Raw genomic sequence first — 21,186 nt, forward strand, 5'->3', positions numbered from 1 at the left:
CTGTACAGCTATTAAACAGGCTCTGGGGAATACAGTGCCACAAAATTGTTTAAAAGTTTTTATTCGATCAACACGCAGTGTGATGAAGTGGCATTTGTGGAAACATAGACTCTTCTTTGATATTTCCTTTGTTTTATTATTTTTTTCCAGCAAAATACTTTAAGCACAAAAAAAGACTAAATACACTTTGCCGGTCAAAAAAACAAACACAGTAATTTTTGTGTCCACTTGCAGAAGGGGCCACAACCAGAATCTGGGAATTATAAAGATAACATGCCTTTGCTTCATTCTAATAGCAAGTTTCAAACATACCAAATACAGAACGGACTGCAAAGGGAAAAACTGATCACCTCAATGATTTTTACGTTTGGTCATCACTCTTTGCTGATTTAACTACTCTCAGTTAGTAAATCTTGGAAGCTTCTGCAATTTGTTTTCAGTGGGTTATGGAAGGGAATATAAGCCAATGCTCTGAAAGATGTTTTAAGCACACAAGGAAACATCTAACCCATTATGACTGTCATAAAGCAATCCAAAGCTTATCTGTGTGGCTTTCTCCCCAGGGATCTGTTTCTTTCTCTCTTTCAGATACTTAGCCATTTTTCCTGTGAAAGGTACACTGGACTCTCAGCTGCTTCTGTTCCAAAGCTCACCATCCTCTTACACCTATTTACTAAAGAAGTTTTTTTTTTAACTGCTTCCCCTCTTTACCAGATCTCATGTGACTCTTTTTGTTCATGCTCCTGATGCACTGATTTCTCTTCACTGGCCCACCAATGGAAAAGGTACATGTTTAGTGAGGAATAGGATGAGTATTGAACTTAGCTGTGATGATAGGCATTGCAAGGTATGATGAAACAGCCTATAACACTCTAGGTCCCTATGGGAAGAATGACTACATATTGGGGTTCCCTGGATGCAATTTGGAGAGTGATAACACAGATCAACTCCCTTTCATAGATGAGGTTTATGGCAGATGAAGTGACAATTGGTTAAAAAGTGGAAGGGTGCTGCCATTATTTTGGCACACTTAAACAGTCATGAATGACAAGAACTTGGTGTGCTTGGCAAGTGCCATCAAATTCCTCTAGGATCAAACACTAATGAGGGCAAATCAAACTAGAATCTCTGTACAATAGGTGGAATTGATTGTCTTTCTTGCAACACAGTGCTTTGGTTTGGAGGTTCTTGACCTTCTGGCTCCACTTATATACCAGATGTTAATTATTCCTGAATTAGATACATTCTGAAGTTAATGGTAAGGCAAATAAAAGAGCAGAAAATGAATAGTAAAAAACCTGCAGATGCTGGAAATTTAAAATAAAATCAGAAAATGCTGGAAACACTCAGCAGGTCAGGTAGCATCTGTGGAAAGAGATACAGACTTAACATTTCAGGTCGAAGAAACTTTGTCAGAACTGGGAGGGTTAGATAGGACAAAAGGAAGTAAAACTAATTGTTGTCTCTCAGTCCCAGTCGTTTTGACTCAGAACATTAACTTTGTTTCTCTTCAGTGACCTTCTGAAAAAATTCCTTATAACTCCATCTTCTGATGGTGGAGGAACTGCCTTCTGCCTCTTCTCTTCTGCATGCAGAATTTTAAAGTGTCCTTGTGTTGACGTAATGCCAGATGAGTTTCTAACATAGCATCAAGGCAGATTTTACAGAACAATATTTCTGGAAATGAAGGCTCAAGCCAAACTGCCAGAAAGCAATAGTTGCTGCTTCCCACTTTGACAAGACAGTAAAAACATTCTGAATGCAACTTTCTGTGGCTACCAGGTGAGATATGACCACATGTCCAATTAGACCATATGATAACCTTCAAAGTATATTGAATGAAAGGAGCCAGGAAGATGAATTCAAGTGTCAACCTGATCCAGAAGCTTGCAAGCACCAGTTGGTAAGCATAAATGTACATGCTATAGACATCTGCAATGGCCATTGATTACTTAATAGTTGAAAACTTTGCACTGGTATGGACCAGAAAAGTTGTACCCGACTTGAAGATGTCCAACTGAATAGTGCAATGCAGTGTATCACTGAACTGTCAACCAATTCAATGTCCCAACTTTCTATACTGGCAAATATTGCTCCCCCATCCACCCACAATGATGCTGCCTCCCTATACTAAATGCAGCACACTGGTTCCACTTGATCGTTTGAACTTGTTCAAACCCTTCTGGACCCACACCCCAGTTTCAACTCTTATCAAACTTGGAAAGGCAAATAGAGATCATGAGAAGGCACAAACAAATATCTATTAGAAGTTCAGATGCAAAAAGACTCTGACTTTGATTTTCCACATAGGTTACGGAGTTGGTATTGTGTTTGCATCAAGCAAAGTAGATGAGGGTATTTGATGCACAAATGGAAAACAAAACTTCTAAAGTATGTAGTCATGATAATCAGGAACAGAACAGAAAGTGGAATACATGACAATTCATTGCCTGACTTACAAACATGATAGAAGTATCACAGTGATCCCCTCTGTCACAATTAAATATCTAAATGTAAAAATATAGCTGTTGCTCCAGAGCTACACCGGGCATGTGAAAACCACACTGACCAAACACCAATGTCTTTCTTTTGTCCCTTTTACCCAGATAAAGTCAGATCAGGAGCAGGAACCTGGCAGACTTCCTCCCCTCTGATTTAGGAATGTTCCAGACATAGAGAACGTGGATGGTGGCAGTCTTTTGCCCGGGGTAGGGGAGTCCAAAACTAGGTGGCACAGGTTTAGGGTGAGAGGGGAAAGATTTAAAAGAGACGAGGGGTAACTTTTCCATACAGAGGGTGGTGACTATATGGAATGAGCTGCCAGAGGAAGTGGTTGAAGCAGGTACAATAGTATAATTTAAGAAGCACTTGGATAGATACATGCAGGGGCTTAGAAGGATATGGGCCGAACACAGGAAATTGGGATTAGATGGGTGGTCACCACGGTCAGCATGGACTTGAGGGGCTGAAGGTCCTGTATCCATGCTGTATTGCTCTATGACTATGACATTGACTGAACACATTTACTCCTTGATTTTAAAATCAGCATCATTTTTTTCCCATATCCTTCCATAGCCTCATCCCTCCCTATCTATGTATTCTCTCCTAATCTAAAGCCCTCTAAAATATATATGCTCCTTACATTTAGGTCCCTTGATCAAGCACACATTTAATCACTGCACTATTGGCAGCAGTGTTTTTAGCTGCCAAGGCACCAAGCTCTGGAATTCTCTCCCTATACTTCTGGCTCTCTATCTTGACCATATTCACCTCTTAGACCAAGCATTTGGTCATCTGCCCTAATATCTCCATATGTGGTTCTGCATCAAATGTTATTTCATAACTCTCTGTGAAGCTCCTTGGATTACTTTAATGCTTTAAAGTTGCTATATTAATACATTGTTGTTATTGACTCAGGACCAACTGAAATTAAACCTGATATCTTGCTGGTCTATGTGGCTCAGTGTTAGTGTGGTAGGTTCACCTCTAGAAAGTGCAACAACAGCATCTTGCATTTCTATAGCATCTTTGATATGGTTAAAAGGGCAATTGCCAGGTAAAGTCTGACCGTGTGAAACTTAACTAGATATTAGGATACATGGTTAAAGAGGCAATTTAAAGGAGCGTCTTACTGGAGGTGAGAGAGTTATAGTAGCTGGAGCAGGGGATGGGTGGTGGTGGAATTCCAGAGCTTACTGTCTTGGCAGCTAAAGGGACTGCCAACAAGAATCAAAGAGAAAATCAGGATGCACATCAACAAGAATTAGATGAGCACCGAGAGTGTTTTATAGCAGTGAAAGTGGACTGAGGGATAGGGAGAGGTGATGGTGTGGAGAGATTTGAAAAAACAAGGATTGTGTTCTAAGATTAGAAAAAATTTAGAATAAATATGGTTTACCACCAACCGCATGCTTGGGTGCTTCACTCATGCAGTTTGGATGCCAGACCACGTAACCTATTGCTTGGAGATTATGCCAAACTGACATTCCAGGGCCAACAGAGATAACAAATATGAGAAAGTGGAGAGGGAGAGAAAATGGCACTTGGTGATTTTCCACATCTGTTTCACTTCTGTCAGACTCGGATTACAATGGAGGCAGCCCACAGCTGTTTACCTCTTTCCCCAAATGCTCCTTTCTCACAATTGCTGTGAGCCCTGCCTCTCTTGCCTGCGTCCGTATCTGATCACTCCCTGTGTGCAGTCCATTCTAAGCCACACAAACACAGGATGTTCCTGCCAGACAGGACCCTTCTGTCAGCCGGGCCCTCCACTAAAATCAAGGGAAGTTATTAAAGCGACAGACTGGGAGGCAGAACAATGAACGGACTAAGTTTAGCTGTGAAACCTGGTCTCTTACTCCCTCTTAACAAAAAGCTCCTCTGTGTTATTTATTGGAGCTGGGAAAGGAATAAGAAATATTAAGTATATGTGCTATGCGTTAACATAAAAAATGCCATTTAAAGTGGCAGCTGAAATCAGATCTCACTGGAAGACAATCATTTCCTCAGGGTAAAAAATACAAAAAGCAACTCTCAGAATAAGGTACTTGAATTAAAACTTTAGACTTCTAAGCATTTGAAAGCTCCCATATATAAACAAGAGCCTCACAATTCAACCAATTAAAAAAAAACATTTTACAAACCATTCTGTAGATTAGAAACTGTAGTCCTACAAGGAAAGTCTTGAAAATCATACTAAATCCATTGGAACAGAGAACTTCAAGTGGAGATTTAGTTAAAGGTTTGTACTATAGAAAAATATTTCTACCCTGCATGGGGAGTCAGTGCTGAGGGATATTCTAACCATCTTCCTTGTTTCCTTCACCCATGCCTCCACTAACAAATGCAAGGAATTCATGGTGTTCTTTGTCAATGAGATTGAAGCCATCAGTTTTGCAGCCTCTGCAGTTTCCCTTATATCCACAAGTCCACTGGGCCAAAATTCTAATGCTCCTCTTGCCCTGGTTTCTCTTATATTTCCCTTACTGCCCTCTCAGGATTTGTCTTCACCCTGAGACACATATGTTGCTTTCTTGAACCTATATTGACCACTTAGATGGCTCCCTCCTTCAAATATGTTGTCATCACCTCTTTCCTCAAAAGAAACCATCCTCGCATCATCTACCTCACATAATTCACCAAAGTTTTTAAATCAGTCTTAGTCTCCCAAATTTGTCTGCCTTACCCAGAACTCCTTGTTTGAAACCCTCTTGTATTGACCCTGCCATGATACCAAAATCACTCATATCAAAGTTGCTAATGGCATCTTATGTGATAAGTGACAAAGGTAATTCATCCCCTCTGTTCTTCAAGAACTGCCTTCAGCCATTGCCAGGTTGACCACATCATTCTCCTCTGAAATGTCTGCACTGTTGATGTTGACCAATTGGTTAACACCACATTCGCTTGGTTCTATTCTTATCCATGCAGTTGTAGCCAGAGAACCACCAGTAATAACTCCTCTTCCTGAGGCTGAAGCATTAGCCAGCGCATCACCAAATTTTCGCCTCATCCTACTTCACTATATGCTGACACTCGGAAACAGCATCTGACACATATAGATGGCATACTGTCAGTTTCCAAATGTGCACGTGATGCCCAGCTTCAGCTCTACCTTTCCTCACCCCTTTACTGTTTCCAAATTGTCAGATTGTTGGATCTGCATCCAATACTGGATGAGCAGAAATTTCCTCCAACTGAACACTGGGAAGATAATAACCTTTCACCTTATCACAAACTCCATTCCTTATGCATCATCTCCATCCCTCTCTCTTGCAACAGTCTGAATCACTTCTTTATATTCTTGCTTGATATTTGACTGCAAGCTAATCTTTGGTCCATATATCTATGCAAGCATTAAGACCACCTCTGTGACGCCTACTTCCGGGATCATCCCTATCACAGCTCATCAACTTCTAAACTTGGCTATTTAAACACACAACTAGCCAACCTTCCTTGTCATCTAAAACACAGCTGCTCTTGTTCTAACATGCACCATGCTTCTCCTTCACAGATCACCTCTGTGCTTCCTGACCTACATTGGGGTGAGGTTCAAGATCAATGTCAGTAGGTAAAAGCTGTTGCCAGCATTCATGTAGGAATTGATGCTGCATTTTCTGATAAGGTTGCCAAGGGAAAGAGAGACTCAGCATGTGGAATTTGTCTTGGGCTGCTCTAACAAGGGGTCAGTGAAGAGGCCGGATTGCCATCTTCTTGACTAAAGTAGCTACATTATGAATGAGGTCACTGCAGTTCCTGTCGGGGAATTGCTTTGAATTTTACCAGTTTAGTACTACTAGCTTCAATCTCACTGACTAGTGAAGTTTACTGATTTTTGATGTTATCATTTGGAAAGAGATCATGATGACCCATATTGCGGTATCCCATCTGAATGTTCATCCTGGTTTGAACATGCATGCTAAGTACTACAGGCTGTTTGTTGCTGCCAACATCAGAGTGAACCACTGCCCCCATAACATACACTTTCCAGCCAAGACACCATTGGGAGCAAGACCTGGAGATTGTCCCTCTCCCTTTCCCACGGACGCTGAGGTAATTTGTAGAAAGCCAACATTCCTCCTAAGGCTGAGATCAGGCAACTCATCATAAGCTGCAGGAATCAGTTGCAATGTTATGCAGGGAATGTAAAAATTCAACATCCTTTAAGAGATCTGGGGTTTCACCAAGGAATGCCTGGTTTTACTGTTACGGAATACAATAGTGATGAATATAAAATCTAATGCTTAAGGCAACAGAAAGCATAGTGAAACATGAAACAATATTTTTGTGTTTTTAAAAATATACCTGTTTCTTATTTAACTTAAGCAATAGAAATATTTTTTCCATAAAGAGACTCTCCAATTACTGTTGCTACACTGATCCACTCCGGATAACATTAACATGTCAATGAAGGCTAATGTTTCAGCTAAATTTCTTAAGAAACATTCAGATGGTAACTCAGTGTACCTGAGGGTGGAACAGAAGTGGGTTTGGGCGCAGATATTTCTCCTTCAATGAGTTCAGGGGATCCATCATTTTCCTTTTCTCCACCCTGCTGGACCGAGAAGTAAAGAGTTAAATCGACACTCAGCATTTCCCAAACAAAATCCTACCTCTCACAGGGCCACTTGGGAACAATGTTAAGGAAAGATGCACACTTACGCTGTGTAGTGCAGGTGGTTCCAGCTGAAAGAGAAAAGCAAAGGTTGGGATGAAATCCTGGCTGTGGTATCTTCTGGTGCAATGTAGGAAAGGATTGCAGCTCCCTTTTTTTCCACAGCTTTCACCTGATGAGCAGCTGAATCACTGGGACCATGCTTTCTCAGTCCCATGGGTTGCTAGTGTTCACAATTGCCATGTGAACAAACCATCTCACATTTTAAACAGGAAGCCTACACTTTTTGGACAAATCTGTTCTTGCAAAATGAGTGACAAAGATAAGGTTACATTTGCTGCACATTTCACTGCTCTGACCTCATCAAGAGTCAATTGCATCATGTGGGGCTGGATTTACATGTAAGCCAGTTTGCTTGGGTTTTTAGTAACTGTAAACTTGTGTGGCCATCAATTGCCTATTATGAGCACACAAATGACCTGATCTATTGAACTGAATTTTGTAACTTACCATAGTGGTTTCGGATCTTGGGACCGCTACTATTCCATTACTGTAATCACCACACATACTTCTTAAACAATAAGACCAGAAAAGAATGCAGGAAGAAAGTTCCTGTGGAATGGCAAATTTTTTTTACCGGCTTGCAAAGCTCTCAGAAGAAAGATATCTTAATCCTTTCTCCCCATCTTAATTCCTTTTCCTGAAGGCAATGGTACTTGCTCGAGTACAGTTCCATCAGTACCCCTCCAGTAGCTCACCCATTCTTCATGTTTAACACTCAATGGTGAGTATAAGATTGAACTATTTAACTCTAGAAGACATCAGAGCTAAGTCCAGTCCTGTTGACAAACACGTCCCATCACAGGTCACTGGATAGCAATAATGAGTTGTAATGGTGAATGATTTCTTTCTCCTCAATCACATTTACCATGACCCAACCCTGCCCTGGCTGAGATCGACTACATTAGCATAGATCTGGGATTGAAATAGAGAACTCTCAATGGAGGAAAGGATTATGAAATTATCAAAATATTCAAAAGCTCCATTTCAATATGGAGTAAACCCTTCATTGTTCTGTATATTTATTGGGGTACAATGAATGTCATCTAATTTGTAACTTCTTTCAGAAGATAAATCAGTTTTATTGTAAATTGGTCATAACCTGGCATGCCCCAGGATTATATCAATCAAGCATTAACGTGCCTTATTATTCCATCCCTTCCATCAACCTGTGACCTATATCATTAGCGGCAAATTTACGAAGTGTGTTGGCACGACACAAAATTCAGCGTTGTTGCCTATGTGAGACCAATTCCCTATTGCTTTCTTTGAATCAATTATTTTTTGTAAAATCATTAAAGCCTTTATTTTATTCAGCAAAATCAAATGGCCTTCTAAGGGGCACTGGGAACCCAAATGTACTTTATACGATTGGTGTGAGCAATGAATGTTGGCAGGTCGTTGGAGGACCTCACAGTCTGATGTAGACAGGTGTGCATGTACTTACTCACCAAACACACACAGACACACACGTGCATGCAAAGATAATGGTTACTTAACTTATGAATGGAAAATTGACATTATTTATAACCTGAAGTTAATTCATCTGAATCGTGACAGTATAATGTAAGTGAAATATTCCCAGTGTAATTTTGGGTTTGTATGGATGCATTGACCCTTGCACACTATCAGTCTGTGGTTCAAATGCAGTGAATTTCACAGTTCTGATAAATGCCACCAAGTTGGATAAAGGAGTATTTGCAGCACTTGATATTCAAAATCATGATAGGGCTCATTAATTTTGAATCTCTCCAGTTTTCACATCTCAATTCTGTTCAGAAGGCAGATATGGACAGTGGAGAACTCTCTAGTATTATCACAAAGTGACTGTTACTAACCTTTGAGACAAACTATCCAACTGTGAGTAATGTGACATCCAATATGATGCTAACCTCCTGCTACCTTTCCTGTCTACAATGAAGGCATACTCGTCTTCAACTCACATATAAATGGGGATGTGGGGAGGAGAGTTGTGGAGCAAAGGTGTGAGGGGAGGTGGGCTGTGAGCAGCCATGGAATTTTTCCCAATTTGAGAAAAGGAAGGGAGAAAACTGAAGATGATATCATGCCTCAAAAGTAATATACAACTGAAGAAAAATCTCCATAAACATTTCACGAAATACTTTTTCTCTTAATGAAACAATTCAAACAGAAACAATGATAGTATCCTCTGAAAGAAGGCTTAATGTGTACTATAGGATCTACGAATACCTGTAGATGGGATCCATGAAAAAGGGTGATGGCTTTGCATAATGAAAGGGTTGCTGGTGCGGCACCTTGGGTAGCTCGTCATTGATCATCATTTTGCGTTCACCAAACACGTGGTTCTTCCTGGGCTCTCCAGGGCCATTTTGACTGACCCGGCTGCGACTACTTATACTCAGGTCCAGTGGCTGCTCCTCTCCAGAAAGTGAGGACACCATGAGCTTGGATGCAGGGAGGGGCTTTGCTTCTTTCCGTTTCGTGGTAAGGTCAAAGGGTGACTCAGAGCTTGCATTCCCACTTTTCTGGTGCTCCCTGGGTGACTTTGGCTCATTTTTCACCAATAGATTAGGATTGAGATTTCGGTCCGTGAAAGGATATATGGAATGTGGGAAGTTTGGGAAGAGCTGGAAGGGAAACATAGTGTGGTATGGAAGTGATCCCATTTTCTTCTCTTGCATTCCCATGAAACCAGTGCCAAAGTACTTCTCTGCAATGGAAGCAATAGCTTTAATGGAATCGTTAGCCGCACTGGTCGGAAGGGTCTGTTCATCGGGAGGAGGAAAGAAGGAATGTTGGGATGGAAGATACTGTGTCCGTTCATCAATTTCGTTGTTCGAGTTGATGGAGACTGAAGTGACTTTATCAGTTCCTTTGGCTGACAGATTGGCCTTTTCCTTCCTTTTATCTCCATCACTCTCTACATCACTGTCCAAATCAGACCCAGTGCCTGTGGTTGTTTCCAGGTCAGTCCCACTTGTTGTGTTGATGTCTTCAAAGTCACTACCTTCTGATAAGTCAGTGTTTTTTACTTTGTTTTTCTCTGTGAAACAATTTTCAGATCGAATGTTGTTTTTTCCTTCTAAAGGGGTATCTCTGTCGTTGAATGTTGACACCAGGGAAGATGCTTGTGATACAGAGGGATTTCCCATGGGGCTCTGGACACTTCCATCAATATCGTGATTTAAGCAGCCTTTTAACAATGCATTGCTTGGCAATACAGGAGCTCTGGGATACAACGAATGGGGGAAAAGGCCAGGAAAGCCTGGAGCTAGAGCTGGAAATGTGGCTGTTGGCGAGAAGGGCAATCCCGTTGGGTGTTGGCGTGAGGGAAAATAATCATTAAACCCCAGGGAAGTATGGTTAAGAGAGGATGTAGGCTTTGATTTGTCCAGCATGGCACTGGGAGTGAGTGGCAGACCTTGAGGAAACATTGAACTGGGATTATAATGGTTCTTGCCCTCACAAAACCTACGGTGCTTGTTCAATGAGGAGGTTGTGCTGAACATCTGGCCACAGTCTTTGCACTTTATCTGTGTCCGACAATCAGCATGCATTCTTTTATGTCGGCAAAGGTTGGAGAACTGAGTGTATGATTTGTGACAGACCTCACCTGCAATTAAATACAAAGGAGAGATGTAACATAACTTTTTTCATACACAATTCTAATAATATGGGCACATGAGCACACAGGACTTAGGTATTAATTGCTACCTACTCAAGCCATATGCCTGGGTAAGAGTTTAGTCAGGCCACACCCAACTAATTATGATATATGCCACTGAATTCCTCCAAAGAAGCACATGTCATAATTGGAGATAAGCTGAAAGGTCACTTGCCACTATGGATCACTTCAACTGAGCATAAGGCACAACTGCTTGTTTTAATTCTGTATTTAAGTAATGTATTTTAATTTACCCACTCACACAGGATATTGAATAATGATTGGAAAAAGTGAAATCTTTTGCTTTTTGGGCTGTTTCCCATAAAGGGAAAAGCAGACCTGGAATGTGTAGGAACACCGTGGGAATGGTTTGTTAACAGAATAAAATTCAATTGGAACATCCCAAAGAAAAGGAGGGAAAAAAAGACTTGGCCAACTGGAAAGAGTCTCTGCCATATTCGCAAAGATAGTTCCCAGAATAATACAAAGTATAAGGGAAAAGAAATACATATTAGTGTTCCTCCTAACATGTTGTTATGTTACTTTCTAGATTTATTTTCATATTACCTTTCAGTTACCAATTGCAAATAAATCCTATAGGATTGTATTTCTCCTGTGAATGTTTAATACATTGGTTGATGTGTCCTTATTTTGTCTGCACTGTTTTACTGACTATAATAGAGCTTAGAGGAGGGATAATGCTGTTTTTCACTTCTCCTTGTCTCTCCCTGCCTTCAATGGATAAAATAGTGCACAAAGGAACGCAACAAAAGCAAATTAACTAACATGTCAAAATTGTTACTAAATGAAATCCTTCTGTAACTAGGCATACAAAAATGTACAAGGAAGAGCAGGGCAGTCTCATATCCTCAAATCAAAATCAGTTTTTTGTTCTCTTAGGGCAATGGAAAATGACTACCTTCATTTATAAGGAATGACCAGGCTTAAAAATGAGGTGAGGTACTTAGTGATAACACTGGTTATGGGTGACAATATACTCCTGCGCTTCAACAGCTATACAAAAAAAGATTTCTTACCATCACTCTGTGTCCATGCTTGTCCCTGCCTCCTATCTGTCAATATTATACAGATAAATAAAATTACAATATAATCAAACCAATTCTAAATCCTCTCATACTAACTAATACTAAGCACTGTCACAATAAGAGATTGCAGCTGTAAATTGGAATATATTTACCACCCCCACTCCACATCCACCTCACTCCCTCTCCAAGGGGATTACAACTGCCATGGGCCACCCAACTGGTTGACTGGAGGATGCTTCTCTGCATGATGATGGGACTGCTTGCAACTGAGATTGTCCTTTCTTCCTTTCAATCTTTTACCCTCCTTCCCAAAGATGAAGATGCCCAATCTTTGTAGCTCAATGACTGAAGTATTGTCAAGCTCAAATAATATTTTTGAGATTTAAATAGGATCCTCTAAATCTATCCAACATTCCACTGCTATACAACAAAATTTAAGAGCAGCAGCCTTTTTAACTAATGAAAGAATTATAGAAAGTCATGGCACAGAAGATAGTTATACAGCTCATCCTGTCCCTGGTCTATATATTGGTTCACAGCCTTGTCAATTACAGTACATTAAGTGATATCTAAGTAATTTTTAAATGTGATGAAATTTTCCACCTCAACCACCTTTTCTGAGAGTGAGTTGTAAACATCCACTGCCCTCTAAATAGAAATATTGTTCCTTCAAATCCTTCTTATAACCATGGCCCCTATTATTGAACAAGGTGAAATAGGTGTTTTCTATTCAATCTGCCTAGACCCCTTATAGCCATATACTTGAATTAATTGTCCTCATCCTCCCCTGTTCCTAGCCCAGCTAATCCTTCCGTAGAACTAAAATTCTCCAGCCTGCCAACATCCTCATAGATCTCCTCAGCACTCTCCCCAGTGCAGTGCAATCACATCCTTCCTATAATATGGTAACCAGAATGAAACACAAACTCTTAGCTGTAGCCTAACTAATGTATTGCATAGCTCAAGCATGATATCCCTTGTCTTATGTTCTATGTTTCAGCCAATAAAGGAAAGTATTACTTATGACATACCTTCCTTCTTATCTATTTATTGTCAGGGATCTTTTACATACTCTCCAAGATCAATAGGATCCCCGAAGATAGCAGAGTAAATAGATAAGGTGAAACGTATGCCATTAGTAATACTTCTCACAAGGAATATTTTTCAGTATTCCACCATTTGCTGTGCACTCCCTTGTCGAGGTTCTTGTCTCTCCAAATGGATTACCTTACTCTTCTCCAGAATGAATTTTATTTGCTACTTTTCTGCCCACCCATGATGTAAAGGGATAATTGCGTAAACTTGCCTTTGCAGTGTGAGGTGTCCCTAATGGATGGAAAATAGTTGGGACTTTGTATGGAAATTCTAATAGTTTCTCTTTGAAACTAGGAATAACAATTTGTGAATGACTGCTATATGTATAAAAGGTTTTTCTTATCTACTTGCTCCATTTTTCTTTAGTATAGAATTTTCCTGGTCTAATACAATTGGAACAGTGTCTATCCAATCTGTATCTTATGTAAATACTTAAGTGATATCTCCTCAATGATGGCCATTGCTGATTTGCCACTGTACATTGGACACTTTCATCATAAGACAAGGAACATAACTAGAAGCAGGAGTAGATAAAATGGCTGCTTCCCTGCGTTCCACACTTAGTGTAGAGACAGAAACTCCACGCGGTACTATATCTGTGGTCTCATCAGCATTCTGAAAGAAATTGTGGAAAAGATTCCTAATGTTTTTACTCCTTTTCAATAAAGCCTAACATTCGACTTGTTCTCCCAGCAATTATATCTGCATCATAATGTTCTGCATTTCATAAACCAGTACATCAATTCCACTTGGTTCATCAACATCTACTATTTCCTCACTATGTAAAAATATTCTGTTTTGTCCCACCAAAGTGAATTATCTCCCATTTCCATGTCAACTGGTTTAACTTGACAATATCCGTTTTCAGACTTAGAACTCAATTTCTAGCCTAGCTTCACAACATCAATGGAGATATTACTTGGAGATATTACATTCTGATTCCTCTAATCTATTAAAATGTATTGTAAATTGCAGAGGACTCAGTTCTGATTCTGTTTCAGATTGATATCCCTCTGTAACAACCTGTCCAACCTGAAAAATACATACTTACTTCTACTCTTTGTTTTCTGTCCTATAGCCATCATTTATTCCACAACCTCAAGAGGTCTTGCACTTTAATGTGACATCCTTTTGAGTGGTGCCTTTTTAAATACCTTTTGAAAATCCAGGTATACTGCATCCACTGGTTCCCCTTTATCTAGCCTATTTACATTGTTGTAAAATCCATAGACTTGTCAAACATGATTTCTTTCAATAAATCATGTCAATTTCCCATGCCTTTTTGAGATTGACTCGTTTTATTTGAGCATCACTGATTTTTACGTCACTGTCCATAAATGCAGCACAATGTTTTAGAACAATGTGTAGAGAAGTAAAGTGAATCTATGAAATATTAATTAATGGATTTTCATAGCTATGTGTTTTAATATGTTATTAAACATTTTACATTTGTATGCATTTTTAATCTAAGGAACTTGACTTGCTGTTTTGTTGTAATTTGGTGTCAGCTTTTCTCCCCAATATAAATTCACATGCACACATTCTTTGTGTAAACTGATTATTTGGATTGCATAATCTGGACAATTTATATCACAATTTTGTATTTCAATACTTTTGAAAAACTCTAGAGGGGTATCTGCTAGTTAAACAAAAACATACTCAGTACAGCTGATGAACAGCATTGATGCACCCTGTTACATTAGATACAGTGCACATGCTGTGACTGCACAAATCAAAGTTAACTGAAAGATTTACAGCTTTATACAGAAACATCAAGTTTAAGCTCGGGGATTTGGGAGAAGTGAGGCCTTCAAATAAAAGCTTTTATGATGGCATTAGAAAATACAAAGGATTTTTTTTCATCCTGTTTGCATCTTTACTGTAGAAGTTTTAGTTACTGAGGGGGAAAATAATGGATACAAAAAACATTTCAGGAAGCACTTTGAGCCATTTGTGGGATTGGAGAATTATGGTAATTGGTTTGCTGAAGCACACAAGACAGTGAAGTCAGGACAGTTGAGTGACCTCTCAGCTTATCAATTGTTGTGGAAAATAGCACTGACTTTCAAGAAAATACATTATAAAATACATTATAAATGTGAACATATTAATTTATAATGGGAAAAAGATGGCACAAAAATGTGACAACTGGAAGTTCAGCTGAACGGATAGGAGGTGTATGCAAATGTTAAGAATTTTATGAGATAGATATAATTCAATAAGATAGATATACCTCAATGGATGAACTTCAAGATGATCCCCCACTAGTACTCAATCTCATGGTCCATCCCAGACAATGGGAGTGAAAATAGTTATGTGTGCTAATTCTTCAATCAAGCAGAAAATAAAATGGGCTGCTGATTCTTGACTGCCCATTTGGGGTACTGCAGGAAGTCAATTTTCCTTGTAATATATTTATCATTACAAGCTAAAGGCTGAAGAGAACACAAAGCTGAACTATAGACTTTGCTGCTTGCTCTATTCTGAATTAATGGAAATCCCTTAATCTATGATGTGCTTTCTAACTGTGTCATCCAATTTATTCATAGGAAACAAGGGCAGCCATAGGAAATTAGCAATAAAATCAAAAATATCTTCATTTTGAGAGGTGTGGCCTTCTCATAGTGAAAACTACCACTTGTAGTTTGAAAGGTTTCCCCTTTGACCATTCAGTTTGGATGGATGTTTTACCTCTTGAACTCATACAGATCTCACACATGCATACTCATCCCAGTCACTACTGACAACAGATCCACACAGCAGCACAACTCAATGGCACTCCAAAGTCCACCAGAAGTCCTTCGAAAAGTCATTTCAAATATTACTCACTTGGCTTGGGTAAGCACACAAGAAAGTGAAGCCAGCAGTGACCTCTCAGCTTATCAATTGTTGTAGATTATAGTACTAAGTCTCATTCTGATAGTGATTCATCAAAGCTTAAGGTTTAATTTGATGACTTATTTAAATTAATGTCAACCCAATCTAGTTAATAATATGACTAACCACATTAAAGCACTTGGTGAATACATTTCACAGAGAAAACAAATTAAAAAAAGCATTTATTTGGAATATTTCTGGAATTCAAGAAAATCCCCTAATAGTATGAAAGTTAGGTTGCAGTGATATATAAATAGTTTACGCAGAATCAAATACTGAATACATCATCAGGTTATTACCTGTACTGCACGGGTAAGGATACTGAGGTTGAGGTGGGTGTGGGCCAAAGCAAATGGTATTTGATCCTTTATGTGGGTATTCCAGGCTAGGGACGTGTGATCAAGTGTTTCATCACTTCAGTTCTGATATCCCTCAGACACAAAATCTACCCCAAGGGGAAACAAAATCCGTGAAATTTATGTTCTGAACTACTTGAACTTATTGATCCAAAATGGCAACATTGAAATAGAAATGAAATGTGGTCGAGCACAGTCCAAACTGAGGCACCCACAAAGTTGCTTTTGAGATCATCTGATCTCTCAGTATTACCAGACATTTCGCTGTATTCTGTTACAGCAATATGTCTGGTAATAGTGATAAATAATGATAAAATACATACTTTCTGCAATTAGGGCAAAATTTTCTTTAAGTAGCTGACACTTTAGTTTAAAATCAGAACAAGGAGCATCACTGGCAGTGCCCCAATAAATGGAAAGGGATCCTGAAAGCTTGTACAGAAACATTGCAGGTTATTAACAATACTGCCAGTATTGGAAGGGGGATCTGTAAGTACGCCAATATTTATCAGGTCTCCCACACAGAAAGGTTTGAAAACCTTGATAGTGAAAAACAGTTTATGTGGGAATTTACATAATTTGTGGGTATCTGAGTTTACATAGGCTTATGTCTCTGTGAAAAAACAAAGTTGAATGAAAAGAAAACAGAGAGTAGGAATAAACAAGTCAATTTCAGGTTGGGAGGCTGTGACCAGTGGAGCCCTGTGTCCTCACAATCTACATCATTGATTTGTATGAGGGAACCAAGCAAAATATACCCAGATTGCTGATGATAAAAAGTGTGTTGACAATAGAGACGTGAGGTCATCCACCTTTGTAGAAAAATAGAAATGCAGAGTATCTTTTAAATGGTGTGAAATTAAAAGATGTTGGTGTTCACAGGGACCTGGGTGTGCTTGTGCAGGAACATGCAGGTACAACAAGCAATTAACAAAGCAAATGGTATGTTGGACTTTACTGCGAGAGGATTTGAGTACAAGAGTAAAAACATTGTACAGAAATTGAGACTGCACCTGGAACATTGTGTACAGGTCCTGTCTCCCTATCCAAGGTAGGATACACTTGCAATAGATGAATGCAGTGAAAATTCACCAGATTGATTCCAAGAATGAGAAGATTGTCCTAGGAGGAGAAATTAAGCAGACTGGGCCCATGCTCTCTAGAGTTTAGAAGAATGAAAGGTGACATCATGGAAACATACTAAATTCTTACAAGGCTTGACAGGATAGATTCAGGTATAATGTTTTCCTCGGATGAGGTGTCAAGAACTATTTTAAACTAAGGGGTCTGCTGTTCAGGACAGAGATGAGAAGAACTTTCTTCACCCAGTGGTGGTGAATCTTTGCAATTATTTACCCAACAGGGCTGTGGAGGCTGAGTCACTAACCATATAAAAGGCAAAGATTGTTAGATTTTTGCTAATAAGGGAATCGAGGCACATAGGTTAGTATAGGAAAGTAGCAATGAGGTAAAAGATCAGTGATGATTTTATTGAATGGTGGAGCAGGCCTAATAGGCAAAATAGCCTACTGCTGCTTCTATTTCTATATTCATATTTTCTTATAAGAACATAACAAATAAGAACAGGAGCAGACATAGTGCCCTTTAAGTCTACTCTCCTATTAAGTATATGATCTCAACCTCTGCGATTAACTTGTTTTTCATAAGTCTTGTTTCCCCCTTAGTCCAAAATATATCTCTGCCCTGAATATGTTCAGTGATTCAGTCTTCACATTTCTCTGGGTAAGGGAATTTCAAATAAACAACCTCCTCCTTTTTTCAGTTAGGGTAGCTACTCAGGCACTTCATTGACATTTATTATCATCATTTCAGGCCAGACAGCTTGCCAAGTCAACCAGCAGCTCCTGACCCACCTGAGCTCTTAAAGTGGCCCAGTGGATTGTCTGGTCTCATACTTATCTCTCAAATGAGCAAAAGCTTGGCTGGTTAAGTTCTATTATACCAGTTGAGCAGGAGACAATGAATTGTACAGGATGGGTTCTCAGCTGATTGAGAAATGAGAGAGATTCCCAAAGAGATGGAAAATTCACGTCCCCATGGAGGAGTTTGATGGTTTACAGACCAAGGCAATTGACTAAACCACTTCCCAGTAGCAGCATCGAGTGTGAAGACTCCACCCACATAAGCCCACCAACTACTTGGCAGGTGAACATGATGGAAAAACAAGCGGGCTTTACTATCCCCCCTCTTGGAGAAAGAAAAGGTAGTTGGCAGTGGCAAAATTAAATGTGAATGATAGGGTGGAATCAAAAGCAAACATTAAGTCAAAGGAAGAGCTCCATTTGACAGTGTTAAATTCTTGCTGCTGCAGAAATAGTCAACATCTGCTTTTATTCCCTACTTGACTTGGGAGGAAGTACACCCATGCCAATAACACCAGGCTCTGTATGGTTGAAATGAAAAGTGACAGCTTCTATATATTTAGTTCAATTCTGCAGAGCACTTCATATCCCAAAGGTCAGTCTCCCAGGAGGGTGCGACTAACACAAATACAAATGCCCAGGTTTGCAAATTTTTCATTAAATGTTCAGGCTGTCCCTGACGTACCAGCCTATCGCTGTAAATTATCACTTTGAGTGCTGGAATTAATCATCAAATTTTCAATGACATGATGAGTAACAACTTGGCGCTGTTGAAGTATGTGGCAAAATCTTATGGAAACTTTTTCAAACAATCTTATCACCGAGTACTAATGGGTTTGAGATGGCAGACAGGCCAGTTATCAGAAAATCCATTTAATTTCCAATTTGTAATGGCTAGAGCAGAAATCTGAGCAGAAAAGAGTTTGTAAGGTCAACTCTCTGTAAATAATGAGTTATGTGTAATGGGTGGCTGGCACTACATCAGAGTTTTGATGGACCACATTGGTTTCAAGAATGCGATTCAACCACACATGTTTCAAAGGAGGACTTTATCCCCGAGCAGTTAACATGATGATAAGTAAAAGAAACTTAAAGCTATATTCATAAATTTTTGAATTGGTCATAGTGCCACTTTGATCAAATAGCCAACACTTTGGCTTTTTCCTGTCCTGGACATTAATTCACAGCCTGGTGAGTGCAAAGATAAGTAACCGCAGCCTAAAATCAGAGCTGATCAGAAGTCACTTGGGTGAAGACCTCCAGTTTTTGTGGGACCCCAATATGAGGCAAATCTCTTCAGGGAAAAAAGTTGCCTGGGGGAATAGGGATGGGGCTTGTTGGGAGACAAGAAGTGTGGAATTGTTGGGGGTAAGAGTCAGATTCTTTACAGGTGGTTAGCAAAATCTGCCAAAGCAAAAATCTGAAACAATTTCAAGGCGTAACAAAGGAGCAAGTTGGCAAGGGAGGGGGTTTCTGAAACAGTGGATATCATGAACTCTACTGGGAGTTTTCTATAGACCCCCCGGTAGCAGCAAGGATACTGAGGAACAGATTGGGAGGCAGATTTTGGAAAGGTGCAAGAATAACAGGGTTGTTATCATGGGAGACTTCAACTTCCCAAATATGGATTTGCACCTGCTTAGTACCAAAGGTTTAGACGGGGAAGAGTTTGTTAAGTTTGTCCAGGATGGATTCCTATCACAGTATGTTAACAGGCCGACTAGAGGGAATGCCATATTAGATCTAGTATTAGGTAATGAACTGGGTCAGGTGAAGATCTCCCGATGGGTGAGCATCTGGGGGACAGTGACCACCACTCCCTAACCTTTAGCATTGTCATGGACAAGGATAGGAGCAAAGAGGACATGAAGATATTTAATTGGGGAAGGGCAAATTATGAGGCTATAAGGCTGGAACTTGCAAGTGTAAATTGGGATGACATTTTTGAAGGGAAATGTACTATGGAGATGTGGTCATTGTTCAGGGATCTCTTGCAGGATGTTAGGGATACTTTTGTTCCCGTGAGGCAGAGAAGGAATGGCAGGGTGAAGGAACCATTGGTGACAAGAGAGGTGGAACAACCAGTTAGGAGGAAGAAGGCAGCATACATAAGGTGTAGGCAGCAAGGATCAGATAGAGCTCATGAGGAATATAGGGTAGCAAGGAAGGAACTTAAGAAGGGGCTGAGGAGAGCAAGAAGGGGTCATGAAAAGGCCTTGGCGAGTAGGGTTAAGGAAAATCCCAAGACTTCTTTCACTTATGTGAAGAGCAGAAGGATGATGAGAGTAAAGGTAGGACCGATTAGAGACAAAGGTGGGAAGATGTGCCTGGAAGCTGTGGAAGTGGGTGAGGTCCTCAATGAATACTTCTCTTCAGTATCCACCAAGGAGAGGGGCCTTGATGACACTGAGGACAGTGTTGGTAAGGTTAATGTTCTAGAACATGTAGATATCAAGAGGGAGGATGTGTTGGAGCTCTTAGAAAATATTAGGACAGATAAGTCCCCAGGGCCTGACGGAATATTCCCCAGGCTGCTCTGTGAGGTGAGGGAGGAGATTGCTGAACCGTTGGCTAGGATCTTTGAGTCCTCGTTGTCCACGGGAATGGTACCGGAGGATTGGAGGGTGGCAAATGTTGTCCCCTTATTCAAAAAAGGTAGTAGGGATAGTCCAGGGAATTACAGACCAGTGAACCTTAAGTCTGTGGTGGGCAAGCTGTTGGAAAGGATTCTTAGAGATAGGATCTATGGGCATTTAGAGAATCATGGTCTGATCAGGGACAGCCAGCATGGCTTTGTGAAGGGCAGATCATGTCTCACAAGCCTGATAGGGTTCTTTGAGGAGGTGGCCAGGCAGATTGATGAGGGTAGTGCAGTTGATGTGATCTACATGGATTTTAGTAAAGCATTTGACAAGGTTCCACACGGTAGGCTTCTTCAGAAGGTCAGAGGGCATGTGATCCAGGGAGGCTTGGCCGTGTAGATTCAGAATTGGCTTGCCTGTAGAAAGCAAAGGGTTGTGGAGGGAGTGCATTCAGATTGGAGGGCTGTGACTAGCGGTGTCTCACAAGGATTGGTTCTGGGACCTCTATTTCTCGTGATTTTTATTAA

At 40.1% G+C, this 21,186-nt stretch overlaps 1 protein-coding gene across 1 annotated transcript in view; it reads right to left on the minus strand.

The window, feature by feature from the left end:
• prdm16 (PR domain containing 16) overlaps positions 1 to 21,186 on the minus strand; it is a 416,607-nt gene that overhangs the window by 39,761 nt on the left and 355,660 nt on the right. Inside the window, exons 10-11 of the mRNA XM_052039002.1 lie at positions 9,386 to 10,769; positions 6,967 to 7,051 (exon numbers count right to left, since the gene is read on the minus strand). Of these exons, the coding sequence (XP_051894962.1) occupies positions 6,967 to 7,051; positions 9,386 to 10,769 (1,469 nt within the window). The remainder of the gene's footprint in view (positions 1 to 6,966; positions 7,052 to 9,385; positions 10,770 to 21,186) is intronic.

This window comes from Pristis pectinata, chromosome 26 (assembly GCF_009764475.1).
Source record: "Pristis pectinata isolate sPriPec2 chromosome 26, sPriPec2.1.pri, whole genome shotgun sequence".
Lineage (NCBI taxonomy): Eukaryota > Metazoa > Chordata > Chondrichthyes > Rhinopristiformes > Pristidae > Pristis > Pristis pectinata.